The sequence below is a fragment of the Zingiber officinale genome, chromosome 4A (assembly GCF_018446385.1).
Source record: "Zingiber officinale cultivar Zhangliang chromosome 4A, Zo_v1.1, whole genome shotgun sequence".
Lineage (NCBI taxonomy): Eukaryota > Viridiplantae > Streptophyta > Magnoliopsida > Zingiberales > Zingiberaceae > Zingiber > Zingiber officinale.
In genome coordinates this window covers 120,156,729-120,182,605 of record NC_055992.1, presented here as the reverse complement: position 1 = coordinate 120,182,605, position 25,877 = coordinate 120,156,729, and the positions used below count along the sequence as shown (strand labels likewise).

The following is a 25,877-nucleotide window of genomic DNA, read 5'->3' as shown; positions in this document are numbered from 1 at the left end:
AAGCCAAAACAAATGGCAAATATAGGGATCGAGAGAATGAAAATAAATCAATCGATTTTATAATATCATAGAAGGTAAAAATGAAATCACAACTCAAAATTGGAAAGATAAAAAAAAGATGTAAGTTATAACTATAGCTACTCTATAAATTCTCATATTTTTCCCAATTAAAATCTCTTTTCCATTCTTATTTCATTTGTACACTGATAAGACACAAGGTTGATTGTTGGCAAAAGGAATTAGATCAACTCTATCGTAACGTCCTCGTCAGACAATCAGAAAACTGACATCGATAACCATGAGAAAACAAGGGCATAACAGAAGTCTATTACAAATTTAATGACATTAAAAACCAAAAGGAAATAGAACGAAAGCATTCAAAAATCTGAAGCAAAACATTGATTATAATTTCTTCCAACTCTCTTACTGCATCATCATTCGAACTTAGAAATCCTGAATATCAAACCTATTATGAGAAGTTCTGAATATATCAAACATAGGATTCACCACCATTATGTATCCGAGTGATCTTTCTTCGAAATACCATTGAGAAAGGTACCAAGCATTCTCTGATCCACTATCATATTTGGCACCTGCCAAAAAACAAAAAATTGCTCATGGTTAAGATTTTGATGATGATCCATAAAAGGTAAGTTGATGAGTCACTTAACATTTTTGCTGACCTTGTCTCCAAAGAAAATCTTTGAATTATTTGCAATGGATTCGATAAACTTGAGCTGAAGATATTCTGGTGTCAGTTTCAATCTATTCGCTTCAGCTTCCTTAGTCACTCTGCAAAAAGTTATTAGTGTGATTGCTTGATTGACATCTGCAACAAATAGGAGGGCGTACCTATAGAAGTTAGCATCTGCTTGGGCCTTCTCACGAGCAAGGTACATGTCATTCTCAATTTCTTCCTGCCTCTTTGCACTGTTTTTTTCCATCAACTTCTGCTCCATTTGAATCTGGCTGACCTGAGCAATCTTCTCTGCTTCTGACAAGGCTATCTTTTTCTGTGTCTCAGCCTCCTTCTCTGCCACCTTCTGTTTCTCTATGGCTATGAATGCCTAAAAAACAAGTTCAAACTCTGAAAAAATTAGATAATGAAGCATGCGTTTTAAAATGTCACAAGGAATTTTGACACGAGACAGTCCTTATTTAGTTATAGCATCTTAGAGTACAGATGTTGAGGCATAAACTTTGGTTTTTTATATGGTGAAATACCACAAGCCAAAATGATTCTTACTGCTCAGTGCTCACACTAACCAATATTGCAATTGCCCTAAAATATTGCAACTTTTACACATGTATTGGTATTTGACAAAGGCACTAGCCTTAGTTCAGTGTTTCGATCACTAGATGCAACCTTACAGCTAATAATAGTTTTACAAAGCATATGAACAACTTCTACCATGCAGGAGGATAACCAGGTTCAATAATCATTCTCTTCCAATTTATTTAATGTGCTAAAACAAACATTATAACAAGAAAAGTTCTTAGAAGATTTGTGTAGTATATCTAGGTGAACAGACATGCCAACTTTTTCTCATAGTGCAGTTAAGGGAGCATCACATAAATACAATGACAAAAGTATAGATAATAAGGAAGACCTTTGTGCGTTCTTCCTCCATTAGTTCAAAATTCTTTTTGATGCTCAGTGGGATGTTTGGCTTTGTAACTCGAACACTAATTATCTCAATCCCCGGTGCATAACGTGTACAATCAGCTTGAATAGCATCTTTCACTTTCTCATCAATCTGTGGATATATTAGTTTGAAGCCAAGGAGTTCAAATTACTCTGTTTGGCATGAGGAATGGATCAGACATCACTTGTGAGTTGTAAAAGAGTAAGTTACTGCTTACCTGGTCAAACATGTCAATATAAACTTGTTGCAGAGCATGAGCACTGCAAAACTGATTAATTTCGTGATGGATCTTGTCATATATCCATGTCTTGTCATAGTTAACGCCATATTCAAGCAAAGTCCTGTGCACGTATTCTTTACGGAGCCGATTGACAACCTGCTAGACATGCAAGGATATTGCAACATTTCTAACCAAGAAAAAAATTACTTTTCTTTCTGTACCTCTATTTTATCGAAGCTGATCATGACACCACCCTTAGTACCACATGGAATATCCCTTACCTGCAGGAAAAACCAATGCACAAATAGATTAGTAGAAGTGAAAATTGTGGTATAAAGTGACAATAGAAAATGATGTGTGAACTTTTAAGAAAGAGCAAAGTGCAATTCAAAAATCAAATTAAACCTTGCCTTTGAATCAATCATACGCCTAGAAAAATGAGGGAAAAACCTGAAGCCAACGAAACTAACCTATTTGACATAATAATTTGTTAGGTTTACCTGATCAGTCTGAATGGTTACTTGTATGGGTTCATAGTGGGTAACAAGAGGCAACTTCCAATGAAAACCTACAGTAAGGAAGCATAAAGTTAGTCATAACTAAAAACACAAGACATGAAGCAGTTCAGATTGGGAATACCTGGATTGGTAGTGGTTTCCAAAAGGGCACCACCTCTCCAGTATACACCGACATGACCTTCTGGGACTTGGTGCAACATGGACAAACTAGAGTCTGAATTTGCTGATGAGAGCAACAATACCTGCAAAATGTTTGTCCAATAATAGCTGCAGAAAATAATTCCTTAAGACATATCACAAAAGTGAACAGACCAACAAATTGTATGTCATATGAAGCAATTTAAAGGATCTAGAAGGTCCGGCTTAAGGGAGGATGCATAGATTATAAGCCCAAATCGTCAATCCTCTCACAAACATGAAAACAATACAAGTCTGTGTATCTCATTTGTGTCAAGATATATAAATGCAGCAAAAATAATAAAATGAAAATAACAACAATGTAACACACAATTTTATGTGGTTCAAAGAACTCTATTCTTTCCACAATTGAGTGTTCATCTTCATTCTTCTCCATCTCAATAGATGATTTCTTAAATTTAACCACCTCAACATCTTGGACTTGTAGTTCCATGCGCATAACCAATTTATCATCTTTGACATGAGTTTTTTTGTGATTGCAAGGGTTTCTCATGAAGCTGCCACCTTGTTCTATAGATCTCTCGCGTCAGTGAATTCCCCAATTCTGCCTAATAGTTGCTCTGACAATGCACCCTTGAAGATTTCCTTTATTTTTCTTTCTCCTTTGATCATTTGCTACTTTTAATGAGTTTACCACTCTTGTTGGCTAAAGCTTTAAGTCCCTCTTATAATACCAACATTGCATCGAAATTCATTCAGAAGCCCGTCCTCATCCTCATCTTCTAAAGATTAAAATTTCCATCAAATGTCAGCGGAGGAATAATGAAATGTCTATAGCGATCAATTGTTGTTCGGATGTTAATCCTACAAAATTAGAGCATATACTTTGATACCAACTATTATGATGGCATTAGAGCAATCTTCTCGGCTTAAATCTAGAGCCCCAAGCTCTAATACAAACCTGAAAGAATTTTGATGTATGACTAGAGGGGATCAATTCAGAATGAGCCCAAATCATTAATACTTGAACAAACACAAAAATAATACAAGGTTAGTAACACAACTGTCTGTGTGTACTTATTTTGAATTAAGATATATATGCACAATAGATATGATAAACACACACACATTTTTTTTTTACATGGTTCAAAGACCTCACTCCTACTCAACAACCTATAATGCTTTAGGTGCATCACGCTAGAAATCCACTATACCACACCTTTGCAAGAGACAATGGAACAAGGCTTTACAATAACTACCCAATGGATTTTCTCTCAAACATAGTTACTCTTCCTAAGGATGCAAATGAAAGGCTAAGGAAGATTAAATTACTAAGAGCTGACTTGAAGACTTCAACATTTGTTCAATCCCTTGGAGACTTTGAGTACTTTAGCAAAAAATAGCATGAGACTAGAAGATGTATTCATACAACCTTGGTGCCAAAAAGCTCTTCAAGAGCTTACATAAGAAAGATTACAATAGATGCATTCCAATCGCCTCCAGTCAATTGCATAAGTCATCTACTCGATTTAAGTGGCAAATATAACAATTGGAGGTCAACAACTTTGAGGTCAGTCGATTAATCTAGTCTTCAGTGGACTAGACTATTACTCGTACAAAAATAGTTTATTCACCTAGAACCTGCATTTGATTGACCAATCAACTAACATGCTTCAGTGAATTGTTAGTCAACTAGAACCTGCGCGGTCCCACTTTCACTTGGCTTACAACCACCATAAGCTAATGTAAAGGCTAAGGACTAAGCTAGTTGGTAAATTACAACTTAAGGTGTCAGTCCCCTAGTTGAAGGTTTTAAAACCTAGCCTTGAGTAGCTCACCTTGACCTAGGCAAACTCGCATCATTATAAAGACTTTTCCTGAGAAAAAAAAAGGTTTGCGTTCAATTTATAATCTCTTATTGCTTTCATACTTTTATGTCTTCAACTCTTTTAATCTAAGTCGTTGAGTCATTGAGCTCACTGAGCACTTCGAACTTGCTCCATGCAACTTATAATCTACCCTCCATGTTATAAAGTCTTCGTCTCTCTTGATTAGACCGCTCAACCACTATGTGCACAAGCCCATTCTATGTCACTTAATTAATGATTCATATTCCTCGTGTCCACCAAGCTCCTCTAAAGCTTATCACACCTTGATCCAGGCCATTGAACCATCGAGAACACTAAGCTTCCCGAACTAAATGATTTTATATCGGTTTATCTATATTGCTTTGTTCTCTCGAGTGATTTTATATTGCTTTCCCTATGTTCCTTTGTTCTTTATCCTATAAAATAAATAAGATCTTTTTTTTTTCCTTGAGTGATTTTATATTGTTTTCCCTATATTTCTTTGTTCTTTGTCCTATAAAATAAATAAGATCTTTCTTTTTTCTCTTGCAAGCATAAACCATTTTGATCTCACTTATTGACCTCACAATAACTGTTTCCTAGAGTTCCATGGTGTGACACATAAAATTGATCCTGCTACAAATTAAAACAATGTCAAAAGCTTTCTTTACACTATAAATTGATACTTAAAAGAACTTTCAATCACCTAGCATCTTCTTCATTCTCAAAGTTAATCTTAATCTCCTAATATCCTTTATACAGCCTTAGATGAAGTATACCATCTAGCTAACCAAGATATTTTTTTAGCACAAATACGGATAGGATATTGAAATGACAGAGTTATGCAGCGAAATTGAAACCTCTCGAAACCTCTTAAGCCCAATGAGAAGCCTAGAGAAATGCCAAGTAGAAACAAAAAAAAAATTAAACTGGAAAATGTAATTTCATTGTCCCACAAATGACCTCTTCAGCTAAACCCTAGTCGCGCGGCTCGTAAGAACCACGGGATGACTAGGAATACTTTACCAAATGAAATCAATTGAAACGCCGACAATGCTAAATCTACGAGAGATTACCGCTACGGATCCGAGAAAAAGGAGCAACGGAACTCCGAGAGCTAAACCGTCGCCGGAGGACGGGCGAGCTTGAGGGTTCCTCGTTGGCGGCTGCCGAAAGCCTCGCGCCGCGTCCGGATGCGAGCTCCTCGATTGCGGCTGCCGCGCGATCGACGTGGCGTCCGAGTCCAGAACCGAGCTCCGCGGTTGTGGCCGTGGCGAATCCGGCGACGGGTCAGATGAATCCATGAAGATCACAACCTTAAACCCTAATCCTCCGTCGCAGATATGAGGCGAGCTACAGCGCCGACGACCGGCAAACCGTTAAGGGGAGACGGCGATCGAGTGGTATGGTGGCGTCGAGGTCAGGAAAGGGATAAAGGCCTTCGGCATCCACATTCGCATGTTCATCCTGTGACCCTGTTTACCCGGTGGAGTCCACTGTGGATGGATGGATGGATGGAACGGAGTTGGAATCCAACTATCTGGCTATACGTGTTTACCAGGGAGGTGACTGGCTTAAAATATTAAATTGTTTGCGCAAGAAAAATAATAATAATAAATTATTTACTATAATTTTTCTTATTACAGTTTACAGATATCTTCCCCTTATAATGAAGTATGGCAATTATCCATGAGATAAGGCATAATGAGGTCAATTTTATGCATTTTGTGTTTCATATGAAATATAAAGAGGGATGTAAATAAATTAAGTGTTAGTGAGCAAATTTAGTATTCCATTTGATAAGAGTTTATTTATATTCGTTTAAAATATATAAGATTAATTAAGTAAATAAGTTTGAACAGCTCGTTAAATTAAACAGATAAATTTGAACATATATATGTTCAACTTGTTAACATTCGTGAACAACGTTTGTGAATAATATTCACGAATCATATTCATTAATAAAACTCATTTCAATATACTAAATAAATAATAAAATAAAATAAACAAATAAGTTCAAATTATCAAACTTAATAACCAATCAAACAATTAAAAGTTTTAAACAATCAAACAAGCTTGAATTGAGAGTGAGAACATATAAATAAATCAAATTCGAACTAATCTCAAATCAAACTCGAACCAAGCTCAAGTTATGCTTAAATTGAGAGATCGATAATATCTAAACGAACTAAACCCAAGTCAAATTTTAAATAAATTCAAAATCATAAAAAAAAAATCAAGTCAAACTTGAACAATCATTTCAAAATCTAGATTTATTTTAAGCTCGACTTCCATCAACTCAGTTATTTTATCAAATAAACTTGAATACCCTTGTTTACAACTCTAAATATAAATATATCAAAACATCCTTATAACATTTTATAATCTCATTCTAATTTTTGTAGGATTATGGATGGCTTGGATTTACCTGGGCTAAAGCAGGAGTGGTGAATAATTAATTTGCCTAATTTAAATTTTTTTAAACAAGAATACAAATAATGAACTATTAGTACATGTGTTCGTGGGCATTGCTCTGATTAGAGTAGCAACAACAATAAAGAAAGATAATCAAAGCGGGTCGAGCCGGACAAAAATTTTGGAGGAGTTTAACCCTAAATAAATAAGAAAATCTTTAATATATTAGGTAGACCAAATACTAGGCTTAATATAAAGTGTAAAGGTAGACTAAATACTAGACTTACTATAAAGTGTATGTACTTTACTCTATGAAGCTGTCATTAAAAAAAAATCAATAGATTAGGAATAAAATTTAAGGATAAATAATTTTCATCTCAAATCAATAAATTTAATAACAAAATAAATATTCGTCCTAAAATAGCAACAAAATATTTTTGTCCCACAATTAGCAACAAATAATATTTTGTCACAAATTTCATCCCTAATTCTAGGACGAATCCTGGATTCGTCCTAGATTTGTAAAAAAAAAAAAATTAAAAAAACGGAAGCCCTAAATATGGACCTACAAATATCGAAATTTTATAAAATAAGTTTCTATGTATTCATAGTTTCCTCAAGATCATAAAATATCCTTATCTATTATTTTGACCTAATATATTTTGTTTGATAATTTTTTAACCCGGATTTGACCTAATTTATATTTTAAAAAATCAATACATGAAATATATTAGGTGAAAATTATTGATGGAGATATTTTAATGATCAGAATAAAAATATAAACGCATGGAAACTTGTTTCATTAAATTTTAACATCTTTAAGTCCAAAGTTAGAGTTTCGAACATATATACGAGCATGTGTTGAACATTAACTTTTCTTAATTACTAGTAACTATGTATGTTTCATTAAATATGGAACTAGAGATATCAGAATGCCATGAAATAAGTTTTTATATGTTCAAATTTTTATCCTGATCATTAAAAAGTTCTTATAAACAATTTTCACCCAAAATATTTCATGTGGTGATTTTTTAAACATGAATTAAGTCAAATTCAGGTTAAAAAATCATCATATAAAATATATTAGGTTAAAATTATGGATGTGGACATTTTTATGATCTTGAGAAAACTAAGAACACATAGAAACTTATCCTATAAAATTTCGACATCTACAGGTTTATATGTAGGGCTTCTGTTTTTTCCCTTTTTCTTTTTAATTTTATGCAAATCTGGGATGAATCCTAGATTCACCCCAGATTTGGGGATGAATTTTGCAAAAATTTTGGTGATTTTTTTAAACACAAATTAGGTCAAATCCGAGTTAAAAAATTATCACACAAAATATATCAGGTCAAATAATGGATAAAGATATTTTTATGATCTTGAGAAAACTAAGAACATATAGAAACTTATTTCATAAAATTCTGACATATGTATGTTTACATTTAGGATTTTAATTTTTTTTTTAATTTTTACAAATCTGGTTGGATTCGTCCTAGAATTAGGAATAAATCCAAGATTTGTTCCAGAATTATAAAAATAAAAAAATAGAAAAAAAAGAATCAGAAGCTATAAATATGGACCCAGAATATGAGACAAATATTAATTTGTTGTACATTATAAATTTTTTTATTATATTTTCATCACAAAATTCGTTGTAAATTTGGAACCAATATTATTTTGTCACAGAGCACAAATAAATTATATTATTATTTTCATATCGCCAAATTTGTTGGAAATTTTGAGACTAAAATTATTTTGTCGTGGATCAAAATTTTTTTATATTATTAATGTCATCGCCAAATTCGTTGCAAATTCTGCAACAAAAATATTATTCGTCGCAAAAGTTGGTTTTTGTTGCAAATTAGAGTATGAGAAATTTGTGATGAATATTAAGTTGGTTGCCGGATTTGCAACGAATTTGGCTATAAAATTTTAATTCGTTGCCAAATTCGTCCCCAAATTCACCTTCAATTTCAGCAATTTGCGACAAATATTGTTTTTGTTACAAACTTAGCAATGAATTTTGCGACAAAAATCTTATTCGTCTCCAAATTCATCGCAAGTTGGCAACAAGAATTTTGGGACGGAAATTTTTTCGTCCTAAAAATTTTTGCAACGAAAATTTTGTATGAATTCGTCCTAGAATTCGTCGTAAAATGTTATTATTATTATTATTTTTTTTATAATGTGTAGTCGATGAAGACTCAACGGATCTAGGAAATTTAGGATGATCGGAAGTGGTCCTGATAACCGAAAGTACCAAGTTATCAAATCCAAAGTCGAAACGGATCATGTCAGGGTTGAGTCAATAAAGGTCTAGGCCACCGACTAAGTGCCCCGTCAACAGTTAGCTGCTCGACATAATTCTAAAAATAGAGGGCAGGGGCTTGAGGTTCAGATATCAAATCAATGGCATTCATTCAGTCCTATCAAAGTCCATCCTCTAATCAGATGGATTTGCTCAGTGGCTCATCCTTCACTCAAATTACCTCGTTGTAACCCTACGTGAAGTTCTAAAACCAAGCAAAGTGGTAAACAAACTTAACTTCGTCAAGTCACTATACTCTGCCAGGTTTATGTGCACCATGTTAAGATCTTGCACAATTTGATGCTGATCACATAAAAAAAAAAAAAGAAGATAAATCTAACTTAAATTCTTTGTCAAACACATCAATCAATAGCTCTCTTTTTGATATTTAACAATTCGTTTAAATTACAAAATAAAAATCACGCAAAGAGTAGAATAATTAGAAACTCATAGCATCCTCAACTTAAACGAGACACCTATCATTGAGATAACCTTTTCTTTTAGATTAGAGCAAATTAAGGCTTACTTATAATACTAATTGAACTTCGACACTTCAAATGAGTTGCCCAATTGTTAATCAATGATTTTCTCATACTTCAGTGATCAAACTTTGGCCGTTATGCTACGCTAACCTTCATTCATTTATATATATGTAGTAAAAATTTCTTAAAACTGACTTCGATTAGAGAGATATGTCAGCGTTAAATTTTTCTACGTCACATGAATTCTAGAAAAAAAACAAAACAATAAGGATCTAATTACTTCGAATCTAGAGCAGAAAATGAATACCAAAGATATGATGATAGATTGCAGCGGAAAAATCATCGTTTATATGCAGTCCACGAATCCAAAAATCCTACGGAAGAAGAAAGAGAACAAGAGAGTAGTCTTCGGAGGAGTTAGGTTGACGGCTACGTAGAATACCTAATCCAACGGGATCATGGCCTATATATATATGTGACCTAATCCTTTATTAACCTATTAATGATAACGGTTCGGTATACATGTGTAATTCTCCGCATCCAATAATTCAAATCCTCCATATTAAATACATCATTTAACGGATTTAATTTTTTTTTTCAATGACACAAATCCACGTACTTACGAATAACATGTAAGCCCACTAAATATAAATTAAATCCAACAATTTCTGGCCTCAGGACGCTACCTGCACCGCCATCTGTGTACAATTTTCTCTAACATCCTTATTTTATTCAAAATGACAAAGCTCCAATTAGAAAAGAATAGAAATTGCTTTCCTAGCTGTGCAAAAATGGAGATCAAATATTTTAGTTTTTTTGAGACTTGGAGAGGTATTCGAAAACTACGCTTTGAAAAGGAGGGTTGTTTGAGTATTTAAAAAAGTAGAGGGTGCTTTTTAAAGAGTTTCTCAAATTAATTTGCCGTAAAAAAATTGCGACTTGACCCAACGATGCTAAATAATGTGATTCGGCCGAACTTCTCTTGCGTGATGCGTGAGGGGAAGATCCACTACCGGAGTGGCCAAGTAGTGCTCTGCTCTCGGAGGGCTGATCCGCGATCTCGCTTGATCTTCTTCGATGGCAAGTTCGTCGTCCTCCTCCTCGAGCTTTTCGCTGATCGCTTTCTTCCTACTCCTCCTCCTGCCGGAATGCCGCTGTAGAACGGTGAAGAGAGATGGTACTCCCATTAAGTGTAGTCCCTTTTTTTTTACCCCTGGATCTTGTAATTGATTCGGTTTCGAAACCCATGGTTTCATGGTTTTGTGCTTGAATTTTATCGTAGTCGGCTTCCGGGGTTTCATATTCTTTTTTTGATGGCGATTTTCCTGAACCATCGGCTCTGTTATTCAATTGTGATTGATATGGGTACCATGTCTGGTCAAGCATCGATAATCGTATCCGAAGTGGACATCGCTTAGAACATCCTAGAGCACTAAAGATTTTGATGGTGCTTTTATTTGTATCTCTAAAATGAATTTATTTACAGTGAAAGCATTGAATGAGATCAAGGCATCACTTGGATGGAGAGTAGTCTATGCATGGGTGGGAGATGATCCTTGTGGAGATGGTGCTCTCCCCCCATGGTCTGGAGTTACATGTTCTCGACAAGGAGATTACAGGGTCGTGACTGAATTGTGAGTATTCTTACATTCAGAACTAACACGCTTCACACTTTGTGTTTGAATCATGTTCTTAGTAATTGCTTGAAAAAATAGGAGAGAAAAAAAAGGAACTTCTGCAGAAAAAAAAAACACTTTCAAATATCTGTCGCTTGTACAAGTGTATGTATCCTAGTGTTCCTAATAAATGATGAGTACATGTTTAGCATAAAAGGCTGGCACAGTTAATAAAAAGCAGTTTGTTATGATGAGAGTTTTGTGTGAATGCTGCCACAGCCAAGACATGCTTCCATGATTTTAACTGAATTCTAGGGATCTAAGTTAATCATAAACATTTAAGGGCATGCCCTTAGTGTTTGTTTGCATACCTACACGTGCTATTGTTGTTGGCTGATAGGTGCAAAAACTGTTGTATTAGTGCCTTTCCTGTATTCAATCTGTGCCGGCTATACTGCATCATTTTCTTTTAATATTAATGTCACTCTTCAAACATAAGGTGCATAAAGGAGATATGTGAATCTGTGCCTTTTTCAAGAGTATAGTGTGGTGCAATAACTCGAGCTACCCTCTTGTATAGCAAAACTTCCATATTGATACTTTGTTTTTATCTGACTTATTAATAGAAACACATGTATTTCAAATCACTTGATTGAGTAGCCTTTTATGTTCTAGAGTGATGCTATCAAAAGAGAATTTTGAGGGTGTAGAGAAGTTATTGCTCTCTCTCTCTCTCTCTCTCTCTCTCGCTCTATATATATATATATATATATATATATATATATATATATATATATATTCTAAGATTTTATTTTATTTGTATATGTATGTGAATGGACCTTTTTCTCCTAGTTCTATTTGTACACTAAACCGTGCACCTTGGTCTTTCTTCACTTGCAGGGAAGTTTATGCAGTCTCAATAGTTGGTCCTTTTCCCTTGGCAGTTACAAATCTTTTGGATTTGACAAAACTGTAAGATCTCTTCCCCAATCAGTTGCAAATTACCAGTTAACTGACTATTAGTGATAACAAATGCTGGTCATTGTAGTTAATAGTGGTATCTTCTATTTTCTAAGTCTGTAAAATATGGTTTGGATCATGATATGTACCACAGTTCATATTGTTCTATCTTTTGTATGCAATCTCACTGGCATATTGTTAGTTTTCTCCATATTCTGGCTCATCTAAACACTGCAGCATCCTGCTTTCTAGCTTGTGAATCCATGTCATGGTGTATCTACCTGAATTGTTCAGTATTAATTGAATTTCAGGGACCTTCATAACAACAAATTGACTGGGCCCATCCCTCCTCAGATTGGCCGATTGAAACGTCTAAAAATACTGTAAGTTCCAAGCCTCTAACCAGTACACTCTTAGATTGATTGTCTGGGATAAACATATGGCCACTAATGTTTCTACACTGTTGTTGTTTAATAATGTAGTGCTGTATTGGTATTTTCTTTTGAAACTATGATATATAGTTTGCTGGTTCTTGTCTATAGTTTGATTATAATGTTTAGCAACAGAACCACTGATCAGTCTTATTCAGCCAATGATTTGTCATCCTCCTGTTAGATATAGTGCTACAAATTCATTTATCTGGATGCCCTATCACATTCTATAGCTGCACAATGAACTTGGTGATTCATATCAAGTGTTCTGTTCTCTCTAACCACCCAAAAGATTATACTCTATTCTTCTTTACAGTATTACTTCTAAAGAAAGCATATATAATTATATAAGCTGATCAATTGAATTTTATTGCTTTCTTTTGGAGATGCGATTAGGAACTTGAGATGGAATAAGCTGCAAGATGTCATTCCCTCTGAAATTGGTGAATTGAAGAGACTGACGCATTTGTGAGTACAGATAGATACTTGTACTCTGAATTGATTTGTCTTTCGGTTTATTCATTCTCATCTTTGTTGATTTTGATATCTGCAGGTATCTGAGCTTCAACAATTTTAAAGGGGAAATCCCTGTGGAGCTTGCAAATCTATCAGAACTTCGGTATCTCTATCTCCATGACAACCGACTCTCAGGAAAAGTTCCTCCAGAACTGGGAAATCTCAAGAACTTACGCCACCTGTATGATCTCTTTCTTTGTGTGTGTATGCTCATGCCTGTGCTCTTTTCAAAGCCACTCTCATGTGCATATGATTGATTCTATGTCATCAGTATTATCTGTGTGTGCATGCCTGTGCACTCATGCTAGTGCTAGGTTTTACATCCCCTATATGATTTGTGTGCGTCGCATGCACCTATGCTTGTTTTTAGAAATAGTCGACCCAATCATTTATGTTCATATGTCCTTCATATACATGCTGTTGCACATACATGTCTGCTCTCTCTATTTACCTGCTTCTACCCTTTAACCAAACAACCACTGATCTGGATTAGTTGGGCATCTAGCTTATTCCATTCTTCCATTACTCTCCTGATAATTTGACAGCAAAGATTAAATAAATTTGCATATTTTCTAACAATGTATGCATTCTCAGGGATGTTAGTGACAACCACCTGTCTGGAACTATAAGGGATATAATCCATAATGGTGAGGGTTTCCCTGCTCTCCGCAACTTGTAAGTCAGCATCTTGGCCTCGTTTTCCCATTTTGTGACTCTACACACTACCTGATTTTTATCGTCGTAGGTACGTCAATAATAACCAATTGACTGGAGAGTTACCTGATCAAATTTCAAATTTGACCGACCTGGAAATATTGTAAGCTTTGCCTCCCTGGATGTAATTTCGAACGTTGAACTTTATCAACATTCAACTTTGCTAGCTTCAGTCTGCTTTTATTATTCTCCCTATCTTCATCTCTATCTCCATGTAGATACGTATCATACAACAAAATGAGTGGGCAGGTGACTCCCAAAATCGTCGAAATTCCTAGATTAACCTACTTGTGAGTTAACCATTTAAATTTCTCATATTATGCATTGTAAAACTAAATTTGTGCTCGTCTCATCAACGATTGATGGTGCATATGTTGCTGATCAGGTACCTGGATCATAATGCATTTACGGGTAAGCTACCAGATGGATTATACAAGCATCCGTTCTTGAAAGAACTGTAAGTTTCTGATTACTATTTTTCCCTCCCAGATTTTAAGAGGTGATATTTATTAAAAGCAAATTGGATGCAGGTATATTGAGGATAATCAATTCAAGCCTGGTACGAAGCAAAAGGGAACACACAAGACGATCGAACTGTCAGACACAGAATTTCTGTTTTAGCCAGGTTGTGTTTGATCAATCATCAACTAACAAGTTATTGTAATAAGGTACGAGTCTTATAAGAGGATCAACATGTTTGCATGTTTATGAATTAGACTCTTAAAAGGATTATATATACACTTGGGGTTAATTATGATGCTAGCCTTATGAAAGTGAGTTAATAATTGACATATGATTTAACACTTTTGGCTAAGGGCATCCACATTGCTCCGTTAATGGGGTGCTATATATGATATTTCTATTGGACCAAGACATGGAACGCGTTCAATATGGCCTGGTGTGGGTCAGTCCTGACCTACCGTGTATTTTTTTTTAATTTTATTTATTAAAATAAATTATAAATTTTGAAATTAAAAATTAAATAAAATAGATAAATAATAAAATATGAGTGTATTTTTTTAATAATAATAATTTAAATATTTTAAAATATATTTATTTAATATGATATAATTTTAAAATGATTGAGTGGATTGTGACCCATAAATAATGAATGATAATGTTAAAAGAAATGTGAATCAAAGATGTATGTTATTATAATAAATATATGGTAGTGGATCTCATGCTTTTTGATGAGGTGGTGGGTGTTATAATGATGATGCATTATGAATGTTTTAATGAGTAAGTATATTACAGTGTCTCCACGGAATGCCCAATTGATTAGGTGGTAGATTTATTCTAATAGGACAAGAGATCAATTTTTGACGGGTGCATTCCTCAGGGAAAAAAAATTTCTCTCATTCAAGGGCGAAGCTAGGTACAGCCCTACCTGGGTTGTAGCCCATATGCCTGACGGCGATGAAAAGAGAAAAACATTAATTTTAGTGTAGAAAAAAAGGAAAAATGAAAGAGAAAGCGGAGGCTAGTTTGGGTGTCGACGTCGATTTCGATGTCGACGTGGCCCACAACCCGAGTAGATCATCCGGACTGGCTCCGCCATTGCTGTCATTCCTTAGCTAATTTGATGATTAGCTATAAGCTGATCTGGTACAGTGAAAATGCTCCTGTAACAACTTAAGCCAAAACTTTATAATAGCTAAAATCCAAAAATTCTGATGAAATTGTAGCATTCGAATCAAAGAATCCTTAAAACAAATTTAAAAAGCAACAATTTGCATATCTCAACTTAAATCTACCCAAACCTGGAACTGAACTTTGATCTGGTAATCATCCGTTTACAGCGATAAAAAACAAACATACAAACAAACACGTACAACTATAAACACCAAACGGCATACGTTATTTTTGCTTAGAAGCCTTTGAAACTAGACGTCTTTGAGAGAGCAAATATCCACAGGTGCATTGGTGCAGTCAAAGACACTTCCCATGACACCGGAAGTCTCCCCCTTGAATCCGTCCAGGTAGATAACGATCACCGTTATGTCATCGTGGAAGCGCCGCCTCGTTCCCTTCTCTAGATTCTTCAAGTCATCGTACTTCATTTCCTTCTTCTTTGCAGCTTCAGTGAGGGCAGCTTTGACCAGTCGCTTTGCGATTCCCTGCAAAATTTGATACAAGCCATCTCTTCAGATTGAGGACGAGTAGATTTGAGAAATTAAAGAAGAAGACGACGAAGAGCTTACTGATCTGGGGTTCTTCAAGACGATATCGACCGCAGCCTGATCGGTGAGTTGCTCCCATAGGCCATCGGAGGCAAATATCAGAAAGAGGTCTTGTTGATCGAGCTGGCGCATCTTGATCGAAGGCTCCGAGCTCATCACAGGCCGCTTGAGAGGAATGGGGGAGGCAAACTGCTGGAACAAGGGGTCCTTGGAGAAGTCGGGTTTCTTCAAGTAGGCGTCGCCGATCGACCTCGACACCTGATCAGCAAATTCGCACACTTATCACTATAAACACGACGAAAATAGGCGAAAAGTCTTGATTTTGGTACCTGAATTATGCCTTTGATCCGCCAGACGCCTCGATTGCACAGCAATAAGCGGGAGTCGTCGGGGTGGAGCTGAGCGAGCTCCTTCCTGACGTCCTCCTCCGCGACGTTGTGGTCCCTCGACAGCCTCTCCGCGACCACAGACCTCCCGTCAGCACCCCGCTTGCCAAGCACCGCTCGAGAGTCCCCCAGGTTCGCCACGTAGAGCACGTCGCTGGTGATGGCCCCGACGAGGCAGCACGAGCCCACGGACGCGATCTTCGGCCGAGACGACCACGAGCTCTTCACCAGCTGGAGGAACTCTTCTTCGGTGGCACTGAATGCCTTCTGAATCACCTCGACGGAGAGGCCTCCTTCCTCCGACGCAAACTCTGCGAAGTTTCGACGAGTGAGACATTTCTTCGAGCGCGTTGAAATCCACAAACATCGATTACAGAAACAAACAAACAAACAAACAAAATTCTTACTGTGGAGGTGGGAGAAGAGGCGTCGGTTGACGAAGCGGGACGCCTCGGGGCCGCCGTGGCCGTCGAAGACGCCAAAGTACGTGGCGGAGGGAGAGGCGAGCACCTGCCCCTGGTCCTCTAGGGAGTCGTTGGCCTGGACGACGGCGATGGAGAAATCGCCGGTGGCGTGGGGTTTGAGGTCCGTGTGCCAGAGGAGGCCGTCGCCGCCTTGGCGGCAGCCGCGGTGCCATCCGAAGCAGCACCGAAAAGGGCGCCAGCAGCAGCGCAGTCGCATCTGCCTCTACTGATTGTTTCGATCGTCTCCGACGTGAGAAAGGGGAAGAAGTCGGAGGCGCGGGGAAGACAGAGACGGAGGAGGAGGATGAGGAGGTTTATATGGTTTAGGTGGGAGTGGGACGGCGAAAGCGAATAAAAGAGAAAAGCGAATGCGCGTTATCTGCCTTTACCGGTTTTCCCGCTGCCGATCACCATCGTCGTGCTCCTTCCAACTGGTTTCTTCTCCAGTATTCCTCCGATTCTCAATTATCAATTCCTTCGTCGCTGACAAATCGGAGACTGACTGAAATTCATCGCCTAAACGTAGTCAAGCTGATTTTGGAAGGCAGTCAGCAATCGGTTCCAAAGTAAATCCATCGAATTTTATTATCGAAATCAAACAAATCGAATAATGCCATCAGTGATAATGATATAAAACAGTGGATCAATTTTGGATTTAATCATTTATGAAATCTAAAATTAAAATTGAATCAAATAAATTGAAAAATGAATATTTTTTTTAAAAAATAAAATTTTAATTTAACCGAGCATCCAAATTCCATTTATTCTATTAATTCTTCAATTTAAATTAGAGTTGTCAGACGGTTCTACTTATGATGGGGTGGATCGGTCCGTGGCGGACTAATCATTTGATAGGGCTGAGTAGATCGACCCGTCAACTTAGCGGATTAGAAAATTTTCAACCCAACCCAATTTAAGACAGATTGTAAATTTGACGAGTCAACCCACATACCCATCATTTAAAAAAAAATTAAAAAAATTTCATATCTTTAACGTTTTACTTCGGAAAAGTTTCATCAATCAAATGTATCCATAAACATATATTTTAAATATAAATGAACACAAACGAGTACATATGTGAGATGAAAAGCACTATTTTTATTTCAAAATTATAATAAAGAAAGATAATAAATTGATATAAAACTTAGCTTATATGTATTTCTCAATCCGCGGGCCAATTCAAACCCGTCGCGGGCCAATTCGTGAGGGGCGCGGGCCTAGACGGGTCGACCTACGACGGACTTGGGTTGATAAAATTCTAATATAATTTATTTAAATTATTTGACGGAACAGATCAACCGACAGACTCAACCCAAATTGACGGCTCTAATTTAAAACATTACTTCCTAACCACTTCTCATGGATAGATAGACTCATTTTAGCGGTAAATCAGATATTTAATATTTGTACTTTTAAAATTATTGGAGAAAACTCGAATATCTTTAAAGAAAAAAAATAAAAAGATCAGCAAATAAAATTTAAATATCAATATTTTAGAAGCCAGATTTTAAATACGTATAAATTATATTCTAAATTTACCCGTCTAAAAATTTGGATTATCAAACAAAAAACATTAGGGATGAGATAGAATGAGTTTTCTTTCTCTCTGAGTTAGTCAATCAGTTCGGATCCTTTGTCTCTATTTTTTTTTCCTATATTTTACTGTCGATCGGACGGGTTAGATTACATCTTAAAGATACCTTGTACATCACGAGGATACTGCACATATTTTAAAGATGTCATGATACATTGAGATGTAATCTGACCCGCCTGATCGATAGTGGGACATGAGGACAAAGAAAAATGGGGACAGAGGATCTAAAGTATTAGTCAATAGCCCCAATAGCATGAACGACAAGCTCATGAGTTTGCGAGCTCATAATTGTGACTTGGACATGAGCTCATTCCCATGACCTAGTCGTCGCATATATATTTTTAAAATGTTAGCAACAAAATTTAGATGGCGTCTAGGATTATAAAATCAAGTAGTGAAAGGGGTCAATTGACCAGTTGGGGTTTTGGGAGGTCCATCTAACTTGCCATTCAAATTCCACAAACTTGAATTCTAATCCAACATTTGAATTGACAATTTAAGTTTTTTTTTTTTTTTGAAAAGTCATGCTATTTTTTATGGATAAAAATTAATTAGGCACCTAGTTATCATTTTTTAAAAATATTAAAAAATATCTTATTATATTTTACATAATTTTTTTTTATTTCAGTAATGTAATTGTTTTATTAAAACTATTATATCTTAGTAGTTTTAGTTAATATTGAAACTAATTTGATAAAGTTGGAGTGATTTGGATTAAATTGAAATAATTTTAAGTAAGTTAGAAAATGATATTGTTGATATATAATAATTTTGATAAGTATGATCATTTTTTTTAAAAAAAAAATTATTACCTTGTTTTTTAAAAATTAAGTCAAAGAAAAAAAAGGGTAATAGTCATAGACGTGGGTCCCAGTTCCTTAAGTAAGTTGGACGTCATTATCGAGCGATAACTTTAGTGGACGCGTTCAAAGCCTCGAACGCCCTTGAATTGACTGCCTTTGCGTGTTGGAATTCTTTAATAAAATAAAAATAAAAATAAAAATAAAATATAATTCGAGATACGGCTGAGTTTGGATTTTATTTGCACTTTTATGATTGCTTGACAATTGAAGAAATTTAATTATTTGTTTTTTTTAAAAAAAAAACTTTTGTAAATTATTAGTATTATTATCACATCTATAAAAGATTATTTATGTTTTATTATAAAAAAAATCTCATCCTACCAAAGTTAAATAACAAAATATATCGACATGAAGCACCGGATTATTATGTATTCTTGGATTGATATATATATATATATATATATATATATATATATATATATATATATATATATATAATTAATATTGGGTAATCTCTATGAAGAGTTCACAATGATGTATGGGAGGATGTTGAATTTGCCTCTTCCCAAGGGTGGAGCCCTGTATAATTGTACACGGGCTTTTGTTAGAATAAGTATGAGTTGAAGGATGGTGAATGATTCGTTTCCTTTTTTTTTTAATTTGAATGATAGTGAAAAATTTAAAGTAAAATTTTTAATCACAAATATTTTTAATTTTAGTTGATATTCATTTTCTTGAGATAACTAATCAAAGAGTCTATTCTTCACTTACAACTTCAATATGAAAACTTTCTTTCTGTAAATGGAGAAATCTCGTACAAACTCGATCACAAGAATATAATAAGAAATGATAGTAAATACAATAAATACAAACAACTTTACATGAATCTTACTTTTTTGTTGCTTGCAAATGACTTTTGATCGGTTGTAAATACAACAACACTTCGCTTCTAATTTCACAAGAACCAGCATGAAAGAAACTCTACAAAGCTCCCTTTTCTAGGGTCGCCTTAGAGTTGGAAAATGTCTCACAATCAATTGACCTTATCTCCAATTGATTGTCATGTAGGACTCGACCGTTTAAACCTACAGAACGACTTTTTTCACCTGACCAATTGATTGATGAGTCATACTAATCGATTGACAGTTTCTAATCGATTATGAAGCTTTATATTCTCTTGCGAAGAGCCTCCAATTGATTACCCTTAGTCAATTGACCCTTGTTGAATTGATTGCTCCAGCACATTCTGTTCTCTTTGTAAATACCTCTCAATCGATTGCCCTAATTGACTCAGAACATTTCTGTTTGTGGAGAAAAATAGCCTAATTAATTGCTCTAATCGATTCCGGATCCTATTTTTCGTGAAACCCTCTCCTAATCGATTGGCAATTCTCACCAATCGATTGACTTACTAATCGATTTGAGCAGCAAGACCCGAACTTTCAAGTTTAGGATTTGCCAATCGATAGTGAATCCCCTCATTTTAGTCTTGTCAGATATCTAGTCGACCTTAACCTACTAGGACTTCCATTGCCCAATATCTAGTCATATGTGACCTGTTGGCATTTCCCATTGCCTAGCATCCGGTTAACCTGTTGGTGCGGGAAGCATCCGACGATCGAACTTAAGTTTTGATAATGACAAAGATTTAAAGTTAAGTTTATTTGTTATCTAATGTGTATGATTGAGTGTTTCAGGAAAGTCCTAGCTGTGGTTAGATAAGTGGAAAACCCTAGGGGGTGGTAACCTTATACGGAAAGTCTTGACGGGTCGGAACTTCGGGCAAAAATCCTAGGGGCGGTAACCCTAGGTTAAAATCCTGGTGTCGCAAATCGGGTAGAAGTCTGGACGGGTCGTGGACCAGATGTCCAACATGAAGACCGGAAGCATCGGACGCTGAGCAAAAGTCCAGTCGGTCTGGAGGATCGCACTGGCAACAGGTAACTCTCCTGAGAGGAGTAAGTTGTTGGACCCCGTGGGTGTTTTGATGTGATCAACCAAGTTGGTTAGGTCCTGCTTTGTGTTTGATCCCTGTGTCTGAGTGTGCATGGGCTTAGGAGCGCAGGAAGTCGAGCGGCAAACACAGCTAGCGAGAAGGACGACACGGGAAGGGAGACGACGGGCTCGGTGTGTCCGAAGGACGAGAGAGCTGCGGAAGAGTACACCGGTGGACAAGAAGAATGTGCATGGCGTTCGAGGGACGTTAAGTTGGGACGGAAGCCTGCTCGAGGAGAATGCCGGGAATTGGGTTCGGGTGAGCTCTATTCCGGTTGGCCGGAATCACCCGAAAGAACGGAGCTTCGGAAGCAAAAGAAAAAGAGCAGCTGGAGTCACTGCACTGATGGAGGCGCCTTCATTAGGCATTGAAGGTGCCTTCACCTTGAAGGCGCCTTCAATGCCAGTTGAAGGCGCCTCGAACCTGGCCAAACTGGCTGTTTAGCTTTCGGATAAAGTTTTATCCACACACTCGTTGGAGGCGCCTTGGACCTCTATTGGAGGCGCCTTAGACCCTTGAGATAGACTTTCCAGAGGCTATATAAAGACCCCTGGAGATAGGAATTAAACATCAATTCAGTATTCAACTCTGTAATCAATTCCTAGCAGCTTGTAAGCTTTCTCAGTGTATAAAAATGCTTCTCCGCCTACAGTAAAGGAGACTTTCTTAGTGCGCTCTTTTTACCGCCTTGGATTAACAACCTTCTTGGTTGTAACCAAGTTAATCGTTGTCTCCCTTTTTCCTTCTTGTTTTATTCTTATTATAGTTTGCTTTTATTTTGAGTTGAAAGTTCTTGAGGAAGGTATACCTTTTATTTTTCAGAAGAAATTCACCCCCCCTCTTGCCGCCCACCGCTGCACCTACAATTGGTATTAGAGCGAGGTTGCCTTGGAAGGACTAACCGTCGACTGAAGCACAACGATCAAGACGATGGCCGGATCGAATATTCATCCCCCGAAGTTCGACGGAGACTTCGCGACGTGGAAACGCCGGATGGAGGTATTTTTTAAAACTGACTTCGATATTTTACTAACTATGAAATATGATTTTGAAGTTTCGAAAGACAAAGAAGAGCATCAGTGGAGCAAAAAGGAACAAGCAGACTTCGTCGCCAACGGAAAGGCAGAGTTTCACCTGTTTAACGTGTTGCCATCACAAGAGGTAAGTTGGATCGGAAGCTACGACTCCGCCAAATACCTCTAGGAAAAATTCCTGGAGCTTTACGAAGGTACCTTAGAAGCAAAGCTTGCGAGGCGCGACATCTTCCGGACTCAGTTAACGAATCTTTGAATGAACAACGACGAGAAGGTAGCGCAACTCCAAGCAAGGATTAAGGAGCTAATAACTCAACTAAGCAACCTTGGAGAAGAAGTAACGAACCGGGACTCGATCCGGTACGTGCTCAACACCATCCCCAGAACTCCAGAGTGAGTCTCCTTAGTAGATGCGCACTACATCTCTAAGGACTTCGAGGTAAGTAGTTTAGAAAATTTATTTTTAACTTTTGAACTTCATGAATCTCGGATTGCAGAGCCCAATGAAATGGAGAAAACAAGTCAGAATATTGTCTTAAAGGCAAGAACAAACGATTCTGACTCTAAAGCCTCGATCGACCAATCGGAAGCGGCATTACTGGTAAAGCGTTTCAATGAGTTTTTTAATTCTAATAAATTTAGATCGTAGATAAAGAGGCATGAGCGAAAGAGAAGAACAGTTCGTTGCTACAACTACAACGAAGAAGGGCACATCAAGGATGACTGCCCAAAGTTAAAGAACAAAGAAAAAGACAAAAAAAAAAAAGTAAAAGTACAAGAAACCAGAATCCTCCAAGCACAAGAACCTGAAGGCCACTTGGCCAAATTCATCTTCTTCTGAATTAGACGTCGAAGCCTTCTCCGGATTAGCGATGATGGCTAACCATCTTCCCGAAGATGAGTCAAACTCAGAAATGAGCATAAATGAAGGGGGAGGAACATCATCAGAAGAAAGTAGCGATGAAGGGGGAGCATCACCAAGTCAGGTATGTAAGGTACGTGTTCTAACCCCTACTCAGTCATTTCAGCTTATTAAGTCTCTTTCTAAAGATTTGTTTATATTAGAAAAAGAAAATACTGAATTAAAAATGGAATTAGCAAAGACATGTCCACTTGAGATGTACGACAATCTAAAATTAGAAAATGAAAAATTAAAATTAGAAATTGAAAAATTGAAATTTGATGCATGTTTAAAAACAAATATTTTTTCAAAAATCAAAACTTAAAATTTATAGAAAATTAAACTGGTATGTTAAACATCATCAAGGTCAACTTAGAAAAATTCCCAAGAGCTACGTACCCCCTAAGTATTTGACTAATCCAGTAGGAAGGAACCTCTATTGGGTTCCAAAATCTATGCTAAATTAATTTTTTAAATTAAGGTTTTCAGAAGAAAAATTAAACGTTAAAATTTCTTTATGAGACTTTATCTAAGGAAGTGGTTATTGCTCCAATAACCAAGAAGGTCTAGTGCCTCGCCATGACCTGAAAGCCGAAATATTGAAATAAAATGTTTAATTAACTTTATAAAAAAACATTAAAACTAGAATTAAATAATGCTTTGAAAGTTTTTTCAAGCATTTTTAGAAAATTCAAAAATTCATTTTACTTAGAAATTATTTTGGAAAAATTCTAAAAATATGGTTTACTTAGAATTTTTTTTTTTGGGAAAATTCTAAAAAGTCATTTAACTTAGAATTTCTTTTAAAAAAATTCAAAAAAAATCACTTTAGTTAGAAATTTTGTTTGGAAAATTCTAAAAATTCATTTTTGTTTAGAAATTTTTGGAAAATTCTAAACATTCATGTTGCTCAGAAATTTTCTAAACTTACGAATTTGCTAAATATTTCTTATAATAACTCCATTTTTTGTTGTGATCAAAGGGAGAGAGAAAGGTACAAGTTTAGGGGGAGAGAATTTTTTTTATCAAAACTCTGAGTTTTAAATAATTTTGAAAATTTTTATTTAAACTCTTAATTAAATAGTTGCAATTTATTTTAATTACAGATTTATGCTTAACATGTTAATTTAGTAATTTTCTTTAAAATTACTATTTGTCTATTTTGACCCTAACTTGAACTTGGGTTGATGCATATCAAAGAGGGAGAGGTTGTTGGATCTCGTGGGTGTTTTGATGTGATCAACCAAGTTGGTTACATCTTGCTTTGTGTTTGATCACTGTGTCTGATTGTGCAGGAGTTTAGGAGCGCAGGAAGTCGAGCGGTAGACGCAGCTAGCGAGAAGGATGACACGGGAAGGGAGACGACGGGCTCGGTGCGTCCGAAGGACGAGAGAGCTGCGGAAGAGTACACCGGTGGGCGAGAAGAACGTGTGCGACATTCGAGGGACGTTAAGCCGGGACGGAAGCCTGCTCGAGGAGAAGGCCGGGTCGAAATCACACAAAAGAACGGAGCTTCGGAAGCAAAATAAAAAGAGCAGTTGGAGTCACTGCACTGATGGAGGCGCCTTCATTAGGCATTGAAGGCACCTTCACCTTGAAGGCACCTTCAATGCTAGTTGAAGGCGCCTCGGACCTGGCCAAACTGGTCGTTTAGCTTTCGGATAAAGTTTTATGCATACACTCATTGGAGGCGCCTTGGATCTCTATTGGAGGCGCCTTAGACCCTCGAGATAGATTTTTCAGAAGCTATATAATTACCCCTGGAGCTAGGAATTAAACATCAATTCAGTATTCAACTTTGTAATCAATTCTTAGCAGCTTGAGAGCTTTCTCAGTGTGTAAAAAGGTTTATCCGCCTACAGTAAAGGAGACTTTCTTAGTGTGCTCTTTTCACCGCCTTGGATTAACAACTTTCTTGGTTGTAACCAAGTTAATCACTGTCTCCCTTTTTCCTTCTTATTTTATTCTTATTATAGTTGCTTTTATTTTGAGTTGAAAGTTCTTGAGGAAGGTATACATTTTATTTTTCAGAAGCAATTCACCTCCCTCTTGCCAACCTCCGCTACACCTACATAGGTGAGGACACGTTCCCCGTAGGGGGAACAGTAGGCCGTAGTCAGGTCGACCTAGGGTTTCCGATTCGAAATCCGAAGTCAGACTCGGACAGTCCGGAGGCTGTCAATATTTTATTTACTATGACTATTATGTGCTAACTTTGTTTTATAGGGTATGTCTTTGGGACTAACACATTTTGCAGGAACAAAGGAGCAAGTTACATCTCGGATGAACAGTACCCGAGGCGCCTCAGGTATAAGGCTGAAGCTGGCTGCGAAGTGGAGCTGGAGGCGCCTTCAAGGAGACTGAAGGCACCTTGGACTGCTTCTTGGAGGTGTCTTGGTGTTGGAGTGTATACTGAAAGCCTAAGCTTTGTAAACATTCATTATGAATAAAGAATCATATTTGGTCAAATTGTCTACATTTAGTTGTAGTTGTTCAATTAATTTATATTGTAGATAACATAGTATGTGGTGTCACATGCAGAAGATAATGTTATCAGTACCTTATAAATTATAAACAGTAGCTCGCGACCAAAATGGAAAGGAACAAACCATTAGAAGGTCGTAGTGTAATTAGGTATCAGTTTATCTTGACTGTATAATTACACTAGTACACTCAGAGTGTATTGAGTAGGACCATTTGAGGTC

The 25,877-nt window shown here is 36.5% G+C and overlaps 3 protein-coding genes across 3 annotated transcripts; 1 reads left to right on the top strand and 2 right to left on the bottom strand.

Moving 5' to 3' along the window:
• Window positions 1-267: 267 nt before the first annotated feature.
• LOC121970793 (erlin-2-B-like) lies at window positions 268-5,859 on the bottom strand. Its single transcript, XM_042521753.1, has 9 exons — window positions 5,446-5,859; window positions 2,506-2,626; window positions 2,367-2,434; window positions 2,088-2,147; window positions 1,864-2,022; window positions 1,611-1,757; window positions 853-1,067; window positions 684-792; window positions 268-593 (listed from the first exon to the last, which is right to left on the bottom strand). Exons 1-9 carry the CDS (start codon window positions 5,671-5,673, stop codon window positions 513-515), a joined length of 1,188 nt encoding a protein of 395 aa, XP_042377687.1. The 5' UTR covers window positions 5,674-5,859; the 3' UTR covers window positions 268-512.
• A 4,674-nt stretch (window positions 5,860-10,533) lies between these two features.
• On the top strand, window positions 10,534-14,568 carry LOC121970792 (probable leucine-rich repeat receptor-like protein kinase At1g35710). The gene is made up of 11 exons (XM_042521752.1): window positions 10,534-10,754; window positions 11,064-11,211; window positions 12,094-12,165; window positions 12,465-12,536; window positions 12,981-13,052; window positions 13,138-13,281; window positions 13,695-13,775; window positions 13,846-13,917; window positions 14,033-14,104; window positions 14,200-14,271; window positions 14,345-14,568. The coding sequence occupies exons 1-11, from the start codon at window positions 10,655-10,657 to the stop codon at window positions 14,433-14,435; spliced, it is 996 nt and encodes a 331-aa protein (XP_042377686.1). The 5' UTR covers window positions 10,534-10,654; the 3' UTR covers window positions 14,436-14,568.
• A 901-nt stretch (window positions 14,569-15,469) lies between these two features.
• LOC121970791 (probable protein phosphatase 2C 78) lies at window positions 15,470-17,340 on the bottom strand. Its single transcript, XM_042521751.1, has 4 exons — window positions 16,788-17,340; window positions 16,324-16,691; window positions 16,016-16,252; window positions 15,470-15,931 (listed from the first exon to the last, which is right to left on the bottom strand). Exons 1-4 carry the CDS (start codon window positions 17,059-17,061, stop codon window positions 15,698-15,700), a joined length of 1,113 nt encoding a protein of 370 aa, XP_042377685.1. The 5' UTR covers window positions 17,062-17,340; the 3' UTR covers window positions 15,470-15,697.
• Window positions 17,341-25,877: the final 8,537 nt, after the last annotated feature.

Bases quoted from the DNA above. Each gene is read 5' to 3' on its own strand.
- LOC121970793 (XM_042521753.1), bottom strand. From the start codon at position 5,673: ATGGATTCATCTGACCCGTCGCCGGATTCGCCACGGCCACAACCGCGG. The intron at 2,627-5,445 runs GTAATCTCTCGT...AACATTTTGCAG, and splicing joins TTTTTCTCGGATCCGTAGCG to GTATTGTTGCTCTCATCAGC. The intron at 1,758-1,863 runs GTAAGCAGTAAC...ATATATCCACAG, and splicing joins ATATTGACATGTTTGACCAG to ATTGATGAGAAAGTGAAAGA.
- LOC121970792 (XM_042521752.1), top strand. From the start codon at position 10,655: ATGGCAAGTTCGTCGTCCTCCTCCTCGAGCTTTTCGCTGATCGCTTTC. The intron at 12,166-12,464 runs GTAAGATCTCTT...ATTGAATTTCAG, and splicing joins CTTTTGGATTTGACAAAACT to GGACCTTCATAACAACAAAT. The intron at 13,918-14,032 runs GTAAGCTTTGCC...ATCTCCATGTAG, and splicing joins TTGACCGACCTGGAAATATT to ATACGTATCATACAACAAAA.
- LOC121970791 (XM_042521751.1), bottom strand. From the start codon at position 17,061: ATGCGACTGCGCTGCTGCTGGCGCCCTTTTCGGTGCTGCTTCGGATGG. The intron at 16,692-16,787 runs GTAAGAATTTTG...GAAACTTCGCAG, and splicing joins CCTCTTCTCCCACCTCCACA to AGTTTGCGTCGGAGGAAGGA. The intron at 16,253-16,323 runs GTACCAAAATCA...TTTGCTGATCAG, and splicing joins GGATCAAAGGCATAATTCAG to GTGTCGAGGTCGATCGGCGA.